General features: G+C 37.5%; 3 protein-coding genes across 4 annotated transcripts in view; all 3 read right to left on the bottom strand.

The window, feature by feature from the left end:
• Nucleotides 1-930: 930 nt before the first annotated feature.
• LOC133526324 (uncharacterized) lies at nt 931-2,887 on the bottom strand. Its single transcript, XM_061862882.1, has 3 exons — nt 2,605-2,887; nt 1,903-2,308; nt 931-1,300 (listed from the first exon to the last, which is right to left on the bottom strand). Exons 1-3 carry the CDS (start codon nt 2,690-2,692, stop codon nt 1,105-1,107), a joined length of 690 nt encoding a protein of 229 aa, XP_061718866.1. The 5' UTR covers nt 2,693-2,887; the 3' UTR covers nt 931-1,104.
• A 1,218-nt stretch (nt 2,888-4,105) lies between these two features.
• The window catches only part of LOC133526322 (chromosome transmission fidelity protein 18 homolog), a 37,057-nt gene continuing 19,549 nt past the window's right edge, over nt 4,106-21,613 (bottom strand). Inside the window, exons 11-16 of one of the 2 annotated variants that reach the window (XM_061862880.1) lie at nt 13,461-13,628; nt 12,271-12,334; nt 10,791-10,946; nt 9,267-9,411; nt 8,695-8,717; nt 4,106-8,622 (exon numbers count right to left, since the gene is read on the bottom strand). In XM_061862880.1, coding sequence (XP_061718864.1) covers nt 8,557-8,622; nt 8,695-8,717; nt 9,267-9,411; nt 10,791-10,946; nt 12,271-12,334; nt 13,461-13,628 — 622 coding nt within the window. In that variant the 3' untranslated portion in view covers nt 4,106-8,556. The remainder of the gene's footprint in view (nt 8,623-8,694; nt 8,718-9,266; nt 9,412-10,790; nt 10,947-12,270; nt 12,335-13,460; nt 13,629-21,613) is intronic. The other variant, XM_061862879.1, reaches the window with a different exon arrangement.
• LOC133526636 (cyclin-dependent kinase 5 activator 2-like) lies at nt 7,440-7,951 on the bottom strand. The gene is made up of 2 exons (XM_061863327.1): nt 7,946-7,951; nt 7,440-7,820 (listed from the first exon to the last, which is right to left on the bottom strand). Exons 1-2 carry the CDS (start codon nt 7,949-7,951, stop codon nt 7,440-7,442), a joined length of 387 nt encoding a protein of 128 aa, XP_061719311.1.

The raw sequence follows: 21,613 nt of genomic DNA, 5'->3' as shown, positions 1-21,613 counted from the left end.
AACAGTAACAACTAACAACACTACTGTACAATACTATGTAGGTAGGTGCTATGCCTATGTTTATGCATTTAAAGTATGATGGGAGATCTCTTATTAACTATCGATTGCCGATTTCAGTACTTTTTTTTAAATTGCATTTTACTGTTATTAAAGATGTCAACTGAAATCCAGAACTTATTGTACTCGTCACAAATACGGTGCAAAGGTGCGCGAGCGCCAGCGTGGCTCGAGGATAGCGGGACGGCAAAAGAGGCGAGGGATCGCAGTGAGCGCGCACTACGAGCAGGGACTCTAACGTGAAGTTGCTCAAGAAGTTCAGAATTTTTATAACAACCCGCACAATTTTAAATAGCGTTGTCACGTCAGCCATTTTACGCCGAGCCTCAAGAGTTGGGAGGTTGTATCTTTTAAGAAGAGTAATGTAGGTAATTTTTTTACCTGTCAGTCTATGGTGCATTGACTTCAGGAACCGCTTTTGCACCATTTCAATAGCATTGGAATATTTGTTGTATTTCGGGTTCCATATTACGTAAACGTGCTCGAGGTATGGTCTTACGAGTGCCTTATAGAGCTATATATAAGACGATGCAGTCTTAAAAGGTTTCGTTGAACGTAATACAAATCCTAACATATGCATGGCTTTGGAGACAATATTATCAACATGAACATTAAAATGCAGCTTATCATCATATAATACTCCCAGGTCAAACATGGGTTTACCTTGTTTATTGTGGTGTCCCCAATACTATACTCAGACTTGACAATGTTTTTGCGTTATGTTGAATGATACAGAATAACCAACTGTGGAATGATACAGTATGGACGGTGGAGTTAAGGAATTAAATCTCCATGTACAAAAAGTGTCATCAAAAAACCTTACATAGGTGGCGCTACAATACCTAGAATACTTGAAAAAATAATCAAATCATAGACAGTGCACTTTACTCCTTCAATAACGCCTAGGTTCTTAGTTACCCTAGCGCTACTATGGAGAGATTTGGAACTATTATTTATAGCTGACAGCTGGACACTTTTGCACCAGTTCTACTATAAGAGATTTCACTCCTTTTAAATCCACACTCCATATGATATAGGTTATTGTGACTAGGAATGGTTCTTGCGCTGGCACATTAGATGCATACTTACAAGTTTCCGAGCCTCGGTCCATGTGTTTGCATAGTTGACATGCAGAGAGACACTCTCTTCCGTCATCTCCAGTGACTGCTCCCATGAGTCTTCAGACTCTAACCTTACATAAAACATGTCTCCGTCAGAGTTGGTTAGGGGCATGAAAGCCCATCTGAAAAAATCATAAGTAAATTACATAAATTCATACAAGCATTCATTTTATATAACATAAAGAATTCATAAATAATTCGAAAATACATCAGGTATGTCACAAATAATTCAAATAGTAACTCAATTTCAAAGATTCTTATAGCTCAATCTGCAATTTTCTTACCTCTCTACCTTTGGCAAGATAGTTAGATTTTATCCAGTTATTAAAATATAAATAAATATTCTTATCAGACGGCTTATAAGATTATCATACCCAGATTTTTGTTGAATAGCGTAAAATGTGTCTATATTGTTCCCCACTGGGTAATTGATGGTAGTTATGCAGAAACAACTAACTCAATTTTTTTAAGAATGCATTAAGCAACCAGATCCACTGAATTATGGTGTAAGTCACTTTGACAAAAGTTGCTCGCTTTCTACAGAACTATATGAACAATTGTGCTCAAATGGAACAATTTTTATACATGTAAACTATAACACAACCTAATTAATCAACATATATATGGACTAGGTATGTTCAACAACATAATCATTTTAAAATATAAATAAAATTTCTAATTTTGAACCAAAATAAACACATTTTACGGTACTTTAATTACATACCTTGGTATATCCAAAGAAATATTATCTTTCACATTAAAGTTGGGCTTCGCCTCACCCTGAAGCCTGTTAGAAGGCTCCAGAAGCATCTGCCGCAGTCTCCGACCTTCTAGAATCTTTATAATTAGCTCCTCATCTTCTTCCTCTTCAGTTTTCTGCTTCTTACTAGGTAATAAAATATCATCTTCTATATCCCCTATATCCCCAAATAAATCCTCTACTGTCCGTTTACTTGAACTCACAGGTGTAATTTGTGTAGGCTGGCTTAAAGGCAGTGAGTTTATACCATGTATGTTTTCTGATTCTACATTTTGACTAGCGAAAGTAGGCAGATGCTTTTTTACTGTTGGACTAGAGAAATCCAGACTTCTTTTAGCTGGTAATGGTTTTTTCTTGACTACATTGTGATCTGAAAAAAAATACTATTATATGAAAAACTTGCCAGACACTCCTTAAACATCAATAATATATAATTTGTTATTTAAGGTCAGCCAGGTTAATTGCAACTGTGGGGCAATTCCAATTCTCTGCAGCTTACATCTTACATCGGACTTGGGCATTGATCTCCTGTTAGAGCCTTACGCTACGTACTGCATAAAACTGTATGAAAATACGGCTAGATATCTATAGTACCAAACGCTGTACGCAGCATAAAGCAAAAACAGAAACCCAAGGCGTCAGCAAATGATCCTCAATGATAGTTACCTGAACTATCTTCGTCATCACGAAGCATTTCCAGCTCATCAGCGTACATGAGCTCGTACTCTTCGTCAGGGTCCGGATAATCACCCATTGTGAATAAATTAAATAAACCGCGTGTAAAACAAGCTATACCGAACTATTTACAAATGGAATAAGCTGTAAAGTCGTAAATATTCGTATTTAAACAATTTAACGATACATGCCGCGAAATGAAAACAAAATTATATGTAACTGTCATAAGCGTCGTGGCAGTGCCTCGCCTGCTTGTGTGACAGCTGTCAATGTCAAAATACGAACAATTAGTTGAAATGACAGCGTTATATATTTGGTCCCAAATAGATTTGAACTGTTAAGTCAATCAATTGTCACTTGAGTAAAAAACAGTCTGTGTTGTTATTATGTTACTTATAATATATTTAGATTAATTGTATTACTTAACTAATTTATGAAATATATTCATTGAAGATTCATCCGTTGTGCTCCATTCATGCTACTGCTCTCTGCTTAGTCTCTCTCTAACAGGTTTTTTGATGACATTTTTTGGTACATGAAGATTTATTTCCTTACCTCCACCTTCCGTAGAATATAAATCTATTCATCACAAGATGGCGCTCCTGGAGGCCTACCGCAAAAACCGAAATTCGCCAATTGCGGGGATTTTTGTCTTTTACTCTCTATAAGACGTCATTAGAGTGACAAAGAAAAATGCCCGCAATTGACGAACTTCGATTTTCGTGGTAGGCCCCCAGGTCAAAACATTATACCATTTATTTTATCAAAGAAAATTTTGTAGCCACGTATTTTATTGCCATCTTTAGACACGTGATTGAAACTTTTAGAACGCCATTTGACTTTGATCGTTATTCTTTCACAGATATGTGTTCAATTTGTTAAATATCAAAAATTGGCGCCATCTAATACATCAAACGGCAAAGGTAAGGCAGCGTCGTTTCGAGCGATGATGCCACAAGCTTTAGGTTCTGGCCCGTAAGATGGCGCCACTTTTTGATATTTAACAAATTTAACCGAAAATCGAAAATTGCGGGGATTATTCTCTTTTACTCTTTACTAATACATAATTAGAGCGACAGAGAAATATACCCGCAATCGAAATTCGTCAATTGCGGGCATTTTTCTCTGTCACTCTAATGGCGTCTTACTAAGAGTAAAGAGAAAGATCCCCGCAATTTGCGAATTTCGGTTTTCGCGGTAGGCCCCCTGAGTCTGTTCATCGCAATACGACTAACTACTCAACCAACGTTGATAAACTTTTGGCATGTAGAAAGCGACACTCAATATCTACCCTAGGAGTGTAGAAAGCGACACTCTATCTACCCTACCGCTAAAATTGAAATTCCCAAAGTGCGAGGATCTTTCTCCAATGAAGGCGTAATAAGAGTGACAGAGAAAGATGCCTGCAAATTGCGAACTTCGATTGTCGCGGCTATAGCCCCGATTTTAATATAAGTAGTAGGTATGACTTGCCATAAATGAAATAAAAATCTGTATACGAAAGTCTTTTTTAATAATTGGGTATATTTACAATTGAGTAATTAACAAACGTGAATTACATGAGTAGGTAATATTAGAAGAGGTACCTGATCAGTAATACCTTCGATTATTATGACACCACACGTTCCAAATATCAAAGTTATGCTATAATATCAGAGGGGTGATTCTCAGGTTACAGCGTTTCAAACTCCAGAAATATCAATTCTCTTGTCTCAATTTAACAGCAGTACTTCTTATAGGTGTGAGGGAGATGCGCTGCAATTAAACAGATTTTAAAAAGAGAATGGAGCCACTTGGTCTAACTAGTCTTTTAATCTTCTACCTAGGTAGGGAAGTATGTACTGTCGCCATCAGATATATCGGAGCAGCGAAGGCACTCAAAAATATCTGAACACGCACTCCTAAAGCCACGTTTTTACTTTTTGCTCTGAACAGTTCTGAGCAAACAATCGTTCGTTCGTTCGTTCGGAAAATGGAAACAGTTGATCCAATAGTAAATAGGAAGAGCAAACATTTACTCTAAACAAAATGTTTGCTCATAGCACTAAGTGAAAACGCGGCTTACGCCTTGACAATAGAGGCGTGTTCAGATATTTGTGATCAGCTTGGCCGTTCCGATTAGATGGCGACTGTATTACTTAGCTTCTCTTCGTTTTTATGCCACTCATTGCCTAACGGTCGATTACTCGATATTTTTAAAATATTTGACTGTCGTTTTAAAATTCTACGCTAGTTAGGTAAGTAGTTACTTTATTACAGAGTGGCCAGCGTTTGAAACGTTTGTAAAGAAAGTTTGAGAACAAACCAGAGATCACTGGAATTCGACATCAAGCAGAACTTATTACTTATTCACTAATAATTGGAATGTACATAGCCTGATACTGTTTCCAAGAAAGTAAACGTCGGAATAAGAAAATAATTTTCTAGTAGGATCTTGTCCAAAAATAACTGCATTTATCCAGATAAAATAGAACACAGCTCTAACAAAACTGACTAGTTTCAACATTATGCTATTTCAAACAGAGTATTATAAGGTACTTTTGAATTTCAGGTAAATAGGAAGTTTTAGATATTCAGACGGCATCAAGATCATGTCTTATATAATAGTCCAACGAACATCCTTATATTCTTATGCTACCTTTACTAGGAACAACATCGTGCAGCAGTAACGAAATCTTATTATTTTACTATGTATTAGATGTTTCGCGAGGCCATAACATTTGTTTTAACGATTTATGATAAGTAGATAGAGTTCGTGTTAAAATGTTTTGAGTTAGTTATAAGCTTAATTAATATTTTTGACATGGCCTGTACTTATCAATTGAGTTTTTTTTTTCGCTTTATTACCTTCAAATTAGGCGAAAAGGTAAATATTTGACACACACAATTCTCATTATTACTATGCACGATGTTCTCCTCAGTAAAACTTTAAATAACCATTTTATCGGAATTTGTAATGTTGACCAAATAAATTATTGCCTTACAATATCTAACCACATCTAAGAATAAGTACAACAATCACCGGAGTAAATAAATAACAAAACGAAACATATCACAAACACAAATCTAAGTCAATGAACATCACAGACATCTACTTCCCCTATTCTTTAATGAGATTCCAGTTTCATTAAATACTGCCACTTCGTACCTTTACTAAAGTAAATTTATCTACGGCACTCGGTGACACTGTACATTAACTATCGCTCATTAATTCCATTAAGTATAGCATAACAGCTGGTCCGCGATTCGTACTGAAATGTCCAAATTCTCGCTTAAAATCCGCGCCAGCTTTCCTAAATCGATCTAAATATCCGCTTTGATTAATTCCTCTAAGCTATATTACGTCACAATCATTTCAAGAAACTAATTCTTAAGGAAAACAATAAACGCTGACTAGAAATACATAATTAACTTGAGTTTAATACCGCAATTACATTACTGCGGTCGCCGCATGCGACTGACTAAACGCATACGGTATACTGAAAATTTACCGCATGGGCGCATGTACGCGGCGACTGCCATATCTAGTGTAATTCCAGCTTTAAGTACGTCGTCTTTCTAAATCAATCATTTTCTTGAGTATATATTTAGGCTATTGCGTTCGTTATGTACGACCAACGATTCGAAATTCATTAACTAGTTATCCAGGCCTGTGGTCGAGTCACACCGAGTGCCCTAGGTCTCCGCCCATCTTTCCACACCGAACAAACCAACCCCATTTAACCACACCAGACTACTTATTTATGACTTAACATATAAATTTATTCGATATTACTGTACAAAACGCTTAATCGTTCGCAATATTTGACCTATTTGTTAAATATACTTCAACCAATGGTTCGATCGCCCCGCTTTAAGCTGACGGCCGTATTTACGTACACTTCATAGAAGGATTCACCGGATTCCTTTATTTTACTGACGGTTCCCCGCTATTGCATCCTCCCGCCTGCTTCTACACTAACTAGTTATATGGCATGCGAGCATTTCACTACATTACGAAACTCTTAACTTACTAACTAACCGCGCTGTCTATTGGACTAAACGCCACTCCGCAGCGGCTCCAGAAAGTGTCTTTACCAGACCAATTAGCTACAATAACATTACAGACATTAATTATGTAAAATGCAGCAGTCAAAGTCGATACGGCACGTGTAAGTTATCTGGCCCTGTAAATAGGACGAACGAACAAACGCGAGTCGTGTTAATGGCGTATGTCGTTGGTTCCGGAACGTGGTCTGCAGTCGTAGCAGCTGAATTTCCACGATCGATATGACACGGAACTTTCGCTCTAATTATTAACTTTTAAAGGCTCTAATTATTAGCGGCTCGTTGCTTTACAAACTTTTTAGATCAATCACTCATCGCGGTTTCTTCCCCCGTTCGCGCTCACCAGTCCTATGGAATGTATACGATTTCAAATAAATTCTTGGTCAATCGTCACGGCGGGATTACATTCTTGAGCAAATAACAACGTCGATATCATGCTGCACTTCGAACAACATAAACTTGTTCATTTAACATCAGTTTAAATTCAAAAATGAGTATTTTCTACCAAAGCTTTCAGGATCCTTCACCTTTACCTACAAATAAATATCTTTCAATTTCACTACATTCTCCAAACAGTTCAGACGTAACTACAAGAACACTCCACTTAGAAGTTATTAATTGGCTCGTGTGGAGCTATCCTAAACCCGGAGACCTTTATCTAAAGCCGTCCGTGCTCGTTCGGTGTCAGACGATTGAACAAGAGCGGTCGTGTAGAGCCGACATCAAACGCGACTGGGGCGGTCAGTCAGGGCTAACCTCAGCACCGCGACCTCGGTGTGTCAGGCGGCCGAGATGGCGTGCGGCGGAGCGGGGGCCGGGTGCGCGGGCGCGGGGGGCGGGCTCTCGACGGCCCCGCAAGCCTTCAGTTCTGTGAACACTTCAGTGAAGAAGCCTGGCTCGGAGTTGATGCGGAGCATGTTGAAAGAGAGCCGGTCGACGATGAGAAGGCAGCGGTCCCAGAACTTGTCCTTGGAGTCCTCAACGAGGAAAGGTTTCAGTGGGTAGGAGATCTCGTTGCCCATGTAGGAGTAGGAGAGGTAGAGGCAGGTGAGCACGACCGCCTGCAGCTCCTGCGGGCGCGCGATGCGCTCGCCGTCCACCAGCTCGCGGACCAGCATGTACACGAACACCACGTTCGCGGGGTTGATGAATGCCACGTCCTGGAAAACAATAATATCATATTTAATATATAGACGAAAGTACTAAAGCCAGACTCAAGCTCACTTTTCACTTTGCTTGGATCGGACTTGACCTCAAAAATGACTTTGAAATAAAACTGTCATACTTTCATCTTAGTCAAATAGCTAGAAAGAATAAGGATTTATTCTTTAGTTGTCGAAATAAACTAGGTATAACAACAAACTCAGTGTCAGTGGACTCAGTGGCGTAGCTAGCATGGGTGGCACCCGATGCGGAAATTGTAGGTGTCACCCCAAAATACAATTAAAACTTGTAAAATATATAAAGTTATACATATTTAAGGACGAAGTGTTCAAACCGAAAGTCGCAGTTCGAACCCCAACTTGAACATGAGTTTCTTGGAACTTCAGTACGACATATCATTTGATATTTATCCCAATAAGGCCTTCTTTCCCCTCGAGAATCTCAAGTGACAGTCGCTTTCGTAAAAACTAGTTGCAGAGAGGACCCCGGGCTCCTTTAGTATGTAACCGGCAAACATTTTAAGAATGAAGTCATTTGGTGTTGTCCAGTCGCTTTTCAGTAAAGCAAATTGTCTTTAGGATCCGAACAGATCCTAAGAAGGCCTAATTTTCGTTATGTCGCTCCCGCAAGAACAACCCAACTTTCGAACGAACACTAAGAAGATTACGAGTTAGTGCTAAAAACAAAATTACAGCAAATTTATTACCATTTCTTCGTTTCTGCGAATAACTTCTAGCTGTTGTTCGCGAGCGATAGCCTGCCGCACAGGCGGCGGCGGCCGCGCTCTGTCCTCGTTGCCTGACAAAAGAAAACCCACTTTAATGCCAAGTGATCACATGCAGAATGAAAAGCCTTATGTATGAGTTATACCTGCGTGTTCCTCAGCTTAGCAGCTAGGAATAAAAATATGGTTTATGAAAATGTTTTATATACAGAAAAACTTATAAATTTAAAAAAGGACAGAAAGAGTTTTTTCTCGAAAGTTTAATGGAACTTTGAATTTTCTTAAAACATCAGTGATTTTTGGCATTCTTAAAACTTATGAACCAAATCTTTGTTAAAATAATTAACATAATTTACAAAGGTCTATCCTCCTGAGGCCCGGTGACGACATCTTTTTAGACAAAATATGTCTAACTTTAGCATTATATGTATAGAGTCCAAACTCTATGTAATATATTTATGACACTGGGCCTCACGAGGCTATTAGTAAGACGCGTAACTAAATGCAAACTAATGCACTTTCGGGAGTTCTTTGCAGCACGTTATAACAAGAGATCACATCTTACAATTGATCAAAATCCTGGTCATGGCACCAATTGACATTGTAATGCACATTATGCTTGAGCAGGATGTTAAATGGTCGCCACCAAGAGATACGAGATATTACGCCTAATATCTTGTTCATTTTTGTGTTTAGCCCTATCATTTGATTAACTCACCAAAGAATGCGATCTTGTGTATGTCTGGTTCTAACACGAACGCGTACAGCCCCTCCGGCGTTCTTTGCTGTACGTATTGCAGGCCGTAGTCACACATAGCACCCGCGCAGGTACGTAGAGCTTTCCGCTCATTTTCACTGCATAGCTGTAACAAATTTAATGTTAGGAAATCGTATGTCTTCAAATGCCGAATGCTACGCCAAGTCAGACAACTCTACGGAGCCAAACTGTTACGTCATTGCCCAAATCCAATGTATAAATTGTATTTTGTTATTACTTGTGTTTTGCATGTTTTCTCGTATATTTTTATATGTTTTGTAGTTCGCAGTGCCTTGGTAGTAATACTGTAATGCTGTGTAACTAATTTGAATAGTAATATAAAAATAATTATATTACGAGTATCGCTCGCAGACGTATCTGCTTGTTAAAAAAATGGTTTAAAATAGAAATTGGTTTAAAATAAACAGAGCTATTTAGCTATCTCAATTATTTAAAGACTAGTGGGATGATACGATACGAGACACTGGTGATATTGTCGCATCCTTTAAGTCAACGGCCTCCGAAACCGAGTTCGAAACCCAGTAAGGGCATATATTTATGTTTATCGCGAATATTTATTATTTGTTTCTGAGTTACGGATGTTCTATGTTTACCGAAGTCCAATAAAAAAAGCTAATAATGTAAACAAATATGACGGTTTTTGTTGGCATTTTACATCTAACATAAAAAATATGGAGGTTGATTTCACTGAAATATTATTAATTAACATATACCACATATATTTTAACAAAAAATATTTTAGATCGTGATTGTCATCAAATAGTGCGTGATCCACTTGTTCCGATTGTCCCCAAACATTTTTATTTTTATATTTCTTCTGCACTAATGGGAAACGAGCGATGTCACTGTCAATCTTCTTAAAAATCGGCAAGTGCGAGTCGGCCTCGCGCACGAAGGGTTCCCTAAAATTATTTATAAAAAAAACGGCAAAAAAAATATGTTTGTTGTATGGGAGCCCTATTTAAATATTTATTTTATTCTGTTTTTAGTATTTGTTGTTATAGCGGCAACAGAAATACATAATCTGTAGAAATTTCAACTACCTAACTATTACGGTTCATGAGATACAGCCTGGTGACAGACGGACGGACGGACAGCGACGTCTCAGTAATAGGATACCGTTTGACCCTTTGGGTACGGAATCCTAATAAAAATGAGTGACGCATGGAACGTTCTAATCACGACATCGATAACTACAGCGACGTAATTTATCAAAAACCGGCCAAGTGTGACGCAGAAAACGGCTAAAAAATTACGTTTGTTGTATGGGATCTTGTTTGCCCAGCTTAAATATTTATGTTATTCTGTTTTTAGTATAGTATAGCTATCACGGTTCATGAGATACAGCCTGGTGACAGATGGACAGTGGAGTCTTAGTAACTTCGTAACCCTTTGGGTACGGAACTGCTTTTTTTCAGCACTAACGCTGCTCGGCTGCAGTCTCGATCCGAATGTAAGCATTACCTGTACGTTAGCCGTCCGCAGCACGGGCGACAATAAGTACGGCAGGAGCGGCGCGAGGCTCAGGCGCAGCGCCGGCCGCGACGGCGCCACGCTGGCCGCGCAGCCTCGCGCCACTGACGACATGGTCGCATCCAACTCAGTTTGACGACGGTACATCTGTGAACATAATATAACAATTTTAAAAAAACTTGAGAAAAAAATACAACGGGTTGCACTCCGGGATTGCCGGCAGAAGTGAAAATTTTAATATTAACGTTGTGCATTTTTGATATTTTGGAATGCTTAGAGAATAATTTTACACGAATTGCTTTAATTATCAGTATAAAAGTACTATCATTTCTGTGGTAAAATACAATGTTCATTGCAAGCGCCCTGCGCCGCCTAAACGAAACAGCAGCCGCAGGCATACATTTTCGCCGCGCGGTAGAAAGAGAGGGGTATACTTCCTCTCCTACGCCGCGCCGGCGGTCTACTGGCTTCAATGACATTGTAACAGTTTTTCGATCAGGTCACGTGTCCGTCTTACGAATTTTCAATCTGCCGAATCTGTCGGTCACGTAACCTGTCGCAAGTTTAACATTTTTTTCCCCATCACAGAAAGTGCACAGCGCCGCTAAAGACTGATTGATTGACTGTTTGTATTAGTTTGGCAGTCTTCAGAGAGCATATGTATATTTGGATATTATTTGGAGCCTGTCGTATCCCACTGCCGGTCAAAGGCCTCCCCCAATTTCTCCACTGATCTCTGTCCAGTGCTGTCTGGCCACTCTTTCAAGAAGGAGTCCAATTCATCCCGGTGAGGTCTGCCAGATCTCCGATTCGAGTTTTCGGGATCCCACTCTGTAGTGACTTGGCCCACAAATCATTCGGCATTCGGCAGACGTGACCAACCCAGACCCATCTTAGCTTGGCCGCTTTCCGAGCTACATCGACGATTTGGATCTTGGAGCGCAGCGTGGTGTTCCGGACTCGATCCACCAATATGCTACGCTCCATGGCTCGTTGGCAAGCCCCTAGTTTGTACTTCTGAGCTTTAGTCAAAGACCAAGTCTGTGCACCGTAGGTTAGAACTGGGAGTATGCACATGTCCATGAGCTTCCGTTTGAGTGATATCGGAAGATTACCTTTCATTAGGTATTTCATGGACCAATAGCTCCTCCAGGCGTTTTCAATAGTTGGATAAAGAGTTTTAATCTTCATACAACGCTATATATTCTTCATAATTTTTATATATGCTATAGCCCGAGCCCTTTCGCATATGAGAGGAGGCCTGTGCCCAGCAGTGGGACGTATATAGGCTGAATTATTATTTTATATATGCATTTCCACTTTTGTGCTAATGAAACTTGTTATCTTACTGCTATTTATAAGCTTCAAACCGTAAAAATGGCTTTGACCTCTGTTACAGGCACAAAACTAAAACTTTATTCGTTTACTTTTATCGCGTTATATTAAATAAATGATACAAGCAAATACTGACCTCTTGAGCTTGAGTTGGGAACTTGATTCTCTGTGGAGTTCTAGACGCTAATAATGTGTGACACCTGCAAAGGTAATCATAATAAATCTTTATTTGAATAAGGATAAGTATGACAACCATTGGTTACATTATATATTTAAGTACGTACAGCGAACTGCAAAAGTTCATACCCACTTTATGAATGGGATTCATGAATAAAATAGGTTTACGAATGGAATTCATTAATAACATTTATAGCTGAGTGTACAAGTGTATATCAATCTAATTCTGAAATATACAATCAATCAATCAATCAATTTTTCGTGTTATGGCTCCATCAAGGTGTTGGTGGTGTTGGTGGTAGGTGTTGTGATGATTCTGCCAATGTCGAGGTTGGATAAGACACGGCTAGTATATGAATCTTATTACGGTCATAGACAGACAATACTGTTGTCAAAAATACAACGAAATCTCCAATATCAACGCGTTGACAATGTTGACATATTCATTTTTAACATCATTGACATTGAAACCCATCATAAATCATAATATATCAATACATATGTAATAGAAATAACCTTGTTTAGTAGTTAGTTTTCCTTGTGGTATTTTGTTTAGTCACGGTTCTCAATCACGGCACTGATGCCTCATTGAAGTTCCAACGTAAATTATTAATGTATTTAATTTTAAGTACTTAGAACTTACTGAACCAATTTTAAATTGTGTGGTACAACTGCAGCCAGACCAGCATCTCCAAAGCTATATATAGTTCTTTAATATATGGAATATTCTGCTAGTATATAATGTTTACTCGGCTATGAAATGTGTCTTACCTAGCTATACACAGAGGCAGGGCCCTGTACCACGAGTAGTTATGTGTCCGTAGGGTCCATGACTAAATTGTGTCATAGAACCGAAGCCAGGAGAGTTTCACAAGCTGTGAGGGGTTGGGAGTTCTCGAATATTCCATCGGCTATTATAGAAGGTTTTCACACTGTAATACACAGCTCTGGAGAGTATCCTACCTGGCTATACACAGAGGCATAGCACAACGAGTAGTTCTGTGTCCGCAAAGTCCAGGAGTACATGATGTCGTAGATCCGAAGCTAGGAGAGAGTTTCACAAGTTATGTGGAACTGAACATCCACGCGAGCTTGGAGATAGTTGTCGAATATTAATTCTGCTATTATAGAAGGTTTACTGTATCTTACCTGGCTATACACAGCGGTAGCGCCCCGTATAAGGAGTAGTTCTGTGTTCGCAGCGTCCACGAGTAAATTGTGTCGTAGAACCGAAGCCAGGAGAGAGTTTCACAAGCTATGAGGAGCCGGGAGTCCACTCGAGCTTGAAGGTAGTTCTCGAAAATCCCATCTGCTAGCCTGGAAAAATTATATCTTTATATTAACGTATGGCTTAGTTAGTTAAATTTGTAACATAATGGACTTTATTTGTAACATAATGGAGTTGCATAACTACCATTTAAGAGGGGATTATACCGCATAATCGCCCATACAAAAAATGAAAACGTTTGTCCACATCTAAATATTTTCAATTCTCCATGTTTTTGAAATGAAAACTTCTTTAGCGGCGCTGTGCACTTTTTGTGATGGTGAAAAAATGTGAAACTCGCGACAGGTCACGTGATCGACAGATTCGACCGATTGAAAATTCGTAAGACGGACACGTGACCTGAGTCGTTGAATTTATGGATGGAAGTTGATATTTCTGAGAGATAAACTTTTTAATGTTAAATAATTGTAATAGTTCTGAAGTGTTAGATTTTTATTGTAATATAAATTGTCATGTTTGTGTATGATAGCGCAATAATAGTACATTGTGAACCGAGGGGGGTAAGTGAAATTTTGGATACGAGGGTGGTAATTCCAGACAGCCGGAGGCTGGAGGGAATTAAAGACCCGAGTTTGCAATATTCTTACCCCCGGAGTTACACACAATGTTTTTCATCATACTTGGGAAGAAAAAACTAAATATAAGCGAAATAATTCTTAAATACGGTGACATATCAAACATTCGTCCGCCATTTTGTAATTTCATGGCAGGTGAATTATCGAAGGCACAGACCTATTCGGCATTCAGCCACGATTGAAAATAATGTAAAAATATTTTAAACCGCTGTTAAATTAATCTAATTAAATAATTTTGAACATAAACCAAAATATTAAATTATAAAAATTTGTATGAATTAGTGACATAATTTAAAAAAAAAAATTACAATCCATAACTCCCGCGGGAACAAAATAGGCCTTTGTCCTTCAGCACACCTGCATGAAATAAGACCTTTTTCGAGCAAGTGTGATGAAAGTTAATATTGTATTTTACCACATAAATAATATTACTTTTATACTGATAATTAAAGCAATTATTCAAATTATTCCCTAACTATTCCAAAATATCAAAAATGCACAACGTCCATATTCAAGTTTTCACTTCTGCCGGCACTCCCGGAGTGCAACCTGTTGTTTTTTTTTTTGTATGTTATAGACACAATGAAAAACTAGGTTTTACTTTATTTTTCAAAATTTGCAAAACAAAAAAAAGCGACACCCATAAACCTAGAATATAAGTATTATGGCGAAGCGATCGACATCAAAATCAAATTGTGCGTGATTTCTTAAGATTAGGGGAAACCGTTTTCTCCCGAAATGGAATTTTATAGAAAAATTACCGTTATTTCGTTAGATTCGAAAAGCCATTCTTCCCTCTTAATGAGAGGCTATCACTCAGTACTGACAACTAGGAGAGAGAGCATGTAATCTCAATAAGTTCAGAACAAAAAGTATATGTGCCTTGAAAAAAAAAAAAAACTTGTAATATCTAGAAACATAATAAAAGCAATATAATAACAATCCACTGCGAAAAATGTTTTGTTTAAGCTTATTTAGATTATTCTGAAACGTCACTTTAAACGCTCGGGGTGGTACACCATTTTCTTTGGCGCATAGATTACATTTCGCAGATGTAACAAGGAGGTAATAATGATAATCTACCTTATTGTTTGTAGAATATATACACAAAAATGATAAATTAATTGTTATCTTGTAATTTTTTGAAGTGTTTTTATTATATTTAAAGAATATATTATGTTATAAGCATTTGATTAAAATTGCTACGAGTACGAGAGTCAAACACAAAAGGTTTTAAGACTATATTTATAATTTTAATATCGGCAGTGTCACAAAAGAAACAAAAATCATTACACTTTAATGGAAAAAATAAATTTTATCTAGATTTTTTACAGTACGTATTTAGGCAGAAAATTAACAGTTGTCATAACAGTTTCGCTTCTGACTAGCTATTATTCTTAAGCTTAGTGATAGACGTTAAACGCTGAAAATGGCGGACACAAGTTGTTCTCGATAGGGAGCGTGCATGAACTGTAGGAGGCAGCACAGGAGCCGTCAGATTTTTGGCGCGAGGCGTAAATGTGATGTTTATTGTTCCGATGTAGCCCACAAGATGGCAGCACTTACTATGCACAAGAAAACACGAGACGTGTAAATGTACATGTTTATGGTTCCGATTCAGGCCACAAGATGGCAGACCCTCCAACGCGCAGGGTCCCTATAGCGTCTAGGACCTAGTACATTTATGTCAATGCTTTGTAAAAGAGCTCTTGAGGCCTACATACTGTAAAAGGGTACGGGCTAGCTGAGGTGGGGAATGTAAACGCGCCAGATAGATTCTAATATTATTATATATTTTTTCTTCATAAACTAAATACAATAATGTCGACTAACACAGATGCTTGCAACTTTCAGAATCAAAACGCCTGCAGATTTTTATTCCTTCAGCAGGGCGATAGTTCTGAATTCAAATAATCGTTGCCAGTTATCTATCAAGAGACTGTGAAGGTTTCCAACCTTCACAATACAAACTAAATTATTGAATTATGAATTTTGAAAGGAAAAATAAAATAATTCTTCTGTTCTGCTCTTTAACTCCTTAAATAAGAAATGTATTGATTTAAATCTAAAACTCAAACACAGAAATATATCTTGCATATCAAATTTTAACTTTTATCCTCATTCAATTTTTAAAGCAAAAAAAAATGCCTATAAGGATAATTATTAAAAACTGTCAGTACGCATTCGACTATCAGACTAGACAAACAAGTACTTTTTGTTGCAAAATTTCATGTTTTAACATTGTGTTAAGTGTGTCGCGATACTCAAAAACGTAAAAAGGCAAATAGGCACAAATCTGCTGTAAGTCCAAGAGAAGAACACTAAAATACAAGCGCTGTATAAAAGAAAAAAAAAATGGAGTTTAAAGAGGAATTTAATCATACTCTCCCTGATGTGGTCTCAACTGAATTCATACCCGATTACGTCATTATATTGGGTATTGTTGTGGCGTGCGTTTCGACCTTCATGAGTGCGACAAGCGTCATCTTCGGCCTAGTTTCATGGATGGCGTTGCCCAAATGGCGGCAGTTCCGCCATTACGTGTTCATCTGCTTGCTGCTTAACCCGACGATGGAAATGCTTGCGCTGTTTTTAGATGTACAATGGATGGAAACAGAATTTATAATAACAGCATATTTTGATTATGCCTTTCACAACTGGTTGCTAGTGGTGACAGTCATGTTTTACATCGAGTTTGCGAATGTTTATAAAGACCTGGAAACAATAAGTCATATTTACTTGAAAGTAAATATCTGGGGTTGGGTGGTTCCCGTAACTTTGACTCTTCTGAGATTTGCATCGAAAGATTTAGGAATGTACACTTTATTTATCACAGTATTCATTAATGTTTTGTTATACTTACGTGTTTTGTATTCGTTATTCGCAAGTGCTTCGGATTTGCGTATGCAAGGAAATAATAAATGTAATAAGGTGGTTATATCTACGTTTGCTTTGATAATTACCGGAGCTGTACACATCTTTCCATTATTTATACGTTATACAAGTATGTTAATAGATTCTCCCGTCGTTGTGAGTGTACTGATGATATGCTATATACTATCGATGGTGTTTATAAACATGTTCTTTCTATTGCTCAAAACACACAGGGAGCTATGGTCCGAACGTCGGCGGAGGGTTAGAAATAATGTCATATAAAAATCGCAAACGATAAGTATAAAGGATCGCAAAACTATTCTTCCCTTTTAAGACAAAAGGGGACGGCCGCTTCTCCATACAAATGTAGTCCCCATTTTCCTCTCTGTATAGTGACATTATGGAAAATATTTTTACATCATTTGATGTAAATTAACCATAGCTATGCCTCTACGTTTGACTTTTTTCGATTTTTTATGATTGTAAAAATTAGGAGCGAAAAAAAGATTTAATGCAAATTTTAAATGATCTTAACTCTTATAATAATTAGAAATTCGAAAAAATCAAACGCCCCCTGCGTAGCTGTGGTTGATATACAACAAATTGTGTCGAAATATTTTCAATAATGTAAATATCCAGAGTGGAAAATGAGGACTACGTTTGTGAGTTCGATTCTTCTCTAACTCTTACTGAGTGTGAGCTTGAGCGAGACGGCTGCGCGTGCCCGGAGTCGTGGGTATCATGTTTTTGAATTGTTATTTATAGTTAATTTAAAAAAAAATGTGTTCGATGAGTTCAAAGCAATTTTAATGTTTTTAACTTTTGTGCAAAAATTGTTAATTGTGCGTTTTTGTTCACACAGACACACATATAAACTTTTTGTGGGTCTGGGGAATGGTTGGGCCCCTCCAATTGGTCAGGCTACTTACAAAATGGTTTGTAATATTTCCTTGAGTATCATGTACATAAATCAAGAGTGAGAATATTATTTATGTTGCAACAATTTTATGACAGCTTTAAAACTTCTGGTAAAAGTTAACGCCAGCGAAAATGGTCTGGCAATGTTGATTATCCATTTTTAACAATATTTTCTAAAACATACATAAAAATCAGCCATAGGAATTTAAAAAAAGTTAGTATTATTCTTTACCAACCTTTGCACCTTGTACCGGACAAATGGCCGTCGGGCCAATATATCAAGTATGCAGACATTAAAAGTACATATTAACACTGTATAATCCCATACATTTTATTCATGAGAAAATAAGGTCTGGCGGCTCTGGGATCTTGGACTAAAACGTGTAAATACATCGAAATTATGAAAAATGTGATGGAACTCGATTCTGATTTAACACACAGATTTAACAATTACAGGTTTGATCTTATTTCGATACGACCTTGAGGATCGCTGACGATGATTAGTGCATGTGAAATGAAGTAAAAGTCAGTCGTGACGTGAGTGACTTGCGTGAGATGCGCGCTAATCGCCAAGACGATCGATAAAGTGCGTGTGTCCCAGGAACCTCAATATCATTTTTGAAGACCTATCCATAGATACCCCACACGTACGGGTTTGATGAAAAAATATTTTTTGAGTTTCAGTTCTAAGTATGGGGAACCCCCAAAATTTATTGTTTTTTTTTTCTATTTTTATGTAAAAATCTTAATGCGGTTCATAGAATACATCTACTTACCAAGTTTGAACAGTATAGCTCTTATAGTTTCGGAAAAAAGTGGCTGTGACATAATCGGACAGACAGACGGACATGACGAATCTATAAGGGTTCCGTTTTTTGCCATTTGGCTACGGAACCCTAAAAAGGTACCTCCCATACAAAATGGTTTTTTTTTTCGCTTTATCCCAATGGTTGTAGGGTATTGTTAGATAGGTGTTTTAAAACGAATAAGGATCTCCACCAACCATTTTTTGATGAAGTGAATAGATACTTTCGATAATAATCGCTCCGAAAGAAAAAAAATATGTTAGTAAAACTAATTTTGTCAGTAAGTAGAATAATAATGTAATGTATGTAAACAACTTATATAGATAATAAATACATTAATTTTAAGATTCCTGTCTATTATTATTTTAGTATTAGTTTAGTAGAGTTGAAAGTGTTGGTGACCATTGTTTCCTCTTACGATGATGTCACGTACACAGAAATTGTATTGAAATGAGTCACAATAATGTCTTTTATTTTCTTTCCTCCTCCGCTGCTGGCGTTCGGCCCACAGTCCTCTGTGTGTCTTGAACATCAGAAAAAAAAACAACGGGTTGCACTCCGGGAGTGCCGGCAGAAGTGAAAACTTGAATGCTTGAACGTTGTGCATTTTTGGTATTTTGGAATGGTTAGGGAATAATTTTGCACGAAATGCTTTAATTATCAGTATAAAAGTACTATAATTTATGTGGTAAAATACAATATTCATTTATTGCGGCTTCTGGCTTCAATGACATTGTAACAATTTTTCGATCAGGTTACGTGTCCGTCTTACGGATTCTCAATCTGACGAATCTGTCGGTCACGTGACCTGTCGCGAGTTTAACATTTTTTCCTCATTACAAAAAGTGCACAGCGCCGCTAAAGAAGTTTTCACTTCAAAAACACATTTATAGACACCAACGTTATCACATAACAAAAAAGAAATTTAAACAATTGTGAAATATTTGGACGAGTTTTGATTCACATTGAATATAAATCCTGAGTACTGTGCTCCAGTATGGATGAACAGCGTACATGCTGGTTCCGTGGATGTCCAGCTGAACGAAACCATGCGGCTCATTACTTACTATGCGTCCGCTGTAAAAGAAAATTAAAGGTACTAAAGGCGCTAATAAGGTCTAATAGTAGTAATAATACTCATACCTATTACATTTTTTATATAAACAAACACATTTGAAAAAGTAGTCAATAAAGCAGTTAAACATCGATAGATTATTAATATGTTGTAACATGACATCACTATTTTTGTTCGCACATAGACAATTTACGCACACATTTGCATTTCATTTTTGGTCACACTTTTGAAGTTTGACAGTCGTTCTATACTATCCTATTTCTATGATAGGGAGCGTGCATGAACTGTAGGAGGCAGCACAGGAGCCGTCAGATTTTTGGCGCGAGGCGTAAATGTGATGTTTATTGTTCCGATGTAGCCCACAAGATGGCAGCACTTACTATGCACAAGAAAACACGAGACGTGTAAATGTACATGTTTATGGTTCCGATTCAGGCCACAAGATGGCAGACCCTCCAACGCGCACGGTCCCTATAGCGTCTAGGACGTAGTACATTTATGTCAATGCTTTGTAAAAGAGCTCTTGAGGCCTACATACTGTAAAAGGGTACGGGCTAGCTGAGGTGGGGAATGTAAACGCTCCAGATAGATTCTAATATTATTATATATATTTTCTTCATAAACTAAATACAATAATGTCGACTAACACAGATGCTTGCAACTTTCAGAATCAAAACGCCTGCAGATTTTTATTCCTTCAGCAGGGCGATAGTTCTGAATTCAAAAAATCGTTGCCAATTATCTATCAAGAGACTGTGAAGGTTTCCAACCTTCACAATACAAACTAAATTATTGAATGATGAATTTTGAAAGGAAAAATAAAATAATTCTTCTGTTCTGTTCTTTAACTCCTTAAACAAGAAATGAATTGATTTAAATCTAAAACTCAAACACAGAAATATAATTATCTTGCATATCAAATTTTAACTTTTATCCTCATTCAATTTTTAAAGCAAAAAAATGCCTATAAGGATAATTATTAAAAACTGTCAGTACGCATTCGACTATCAGACTACACAAACAAGTACTTTTTGTTGCAAAATTTCATGTTTTAACATTGTGTTAAGTGTGTCACGATACTCAAAGACGTAAAAAAGCAAATAGGCACAAATCTGCTGTAAGTCCAAGAGAAGAACACTATAATACAAGCGCTGTATAAAAGAAAAGAAAATGGAGTTCAAAGAGGAATTTAATCATACTCTCCCTGATGTGGTCTCAACTGAATTCATACCCGATTACGTCATTATATTGTTTATTGTTGTGGCGTGCGTTTCGACCTTCATGAGTGCGACAAGCGTCATCTTCGGCCTAGTTTCATGGATGGCGTTGCCCAAATGGCGGCAGTTCCGCCATTACGTGTTCATCTGCTTGCTGCTTAACCCGACGATGGAAATGCTTGCGCTGTTTTTAGATGTACAATGGATGGAAACAGAATTTATAATAACAGCATATTTTGATTATGCCTTTCACAACTGGTTGCTAGTGGTGACAGTCATGTTTTACATCGAGTTTGCGAATGTTTATAAAGACCTGGAAACAATAAGTCATATTTACTTGAAAGTAAATATCTGGGGTTGGGTGGTTCCCGTAACTTTGACTCTTCTGAGATTTGCATCGAAAGATTTAGGAATGTACACTTTATTTATCACAGTATTCATTAATGTTTTGTTATACTTACGTGTTTTGTATTCGTTATTCGCAAGTGCTTCGGATTTGCGTATGCAAGGAAATAATAAATGTAATAAGGTGGTTATATCTACGTTTGC

Source organism: Cydia pomonella, chromosome 16 (assembly GCF_033807575.1).
Source record: "Cydia pomonella isolate Wapato2018A chromosome 16, ilCydPomo1, whole genome shotgun sequence".
Taxonomy (NCBI): Eukaryota; Metazoa; Arthropoda; class Insecta; order Lepidoptera; family Tortricidae; genus Cydia; species Cydia pomonella.
The sequence above is the reverse complement of the archived record's forward strand: the minus strand, read 5'-3'. Positions and strand labels throughout refer to the sequence as shown.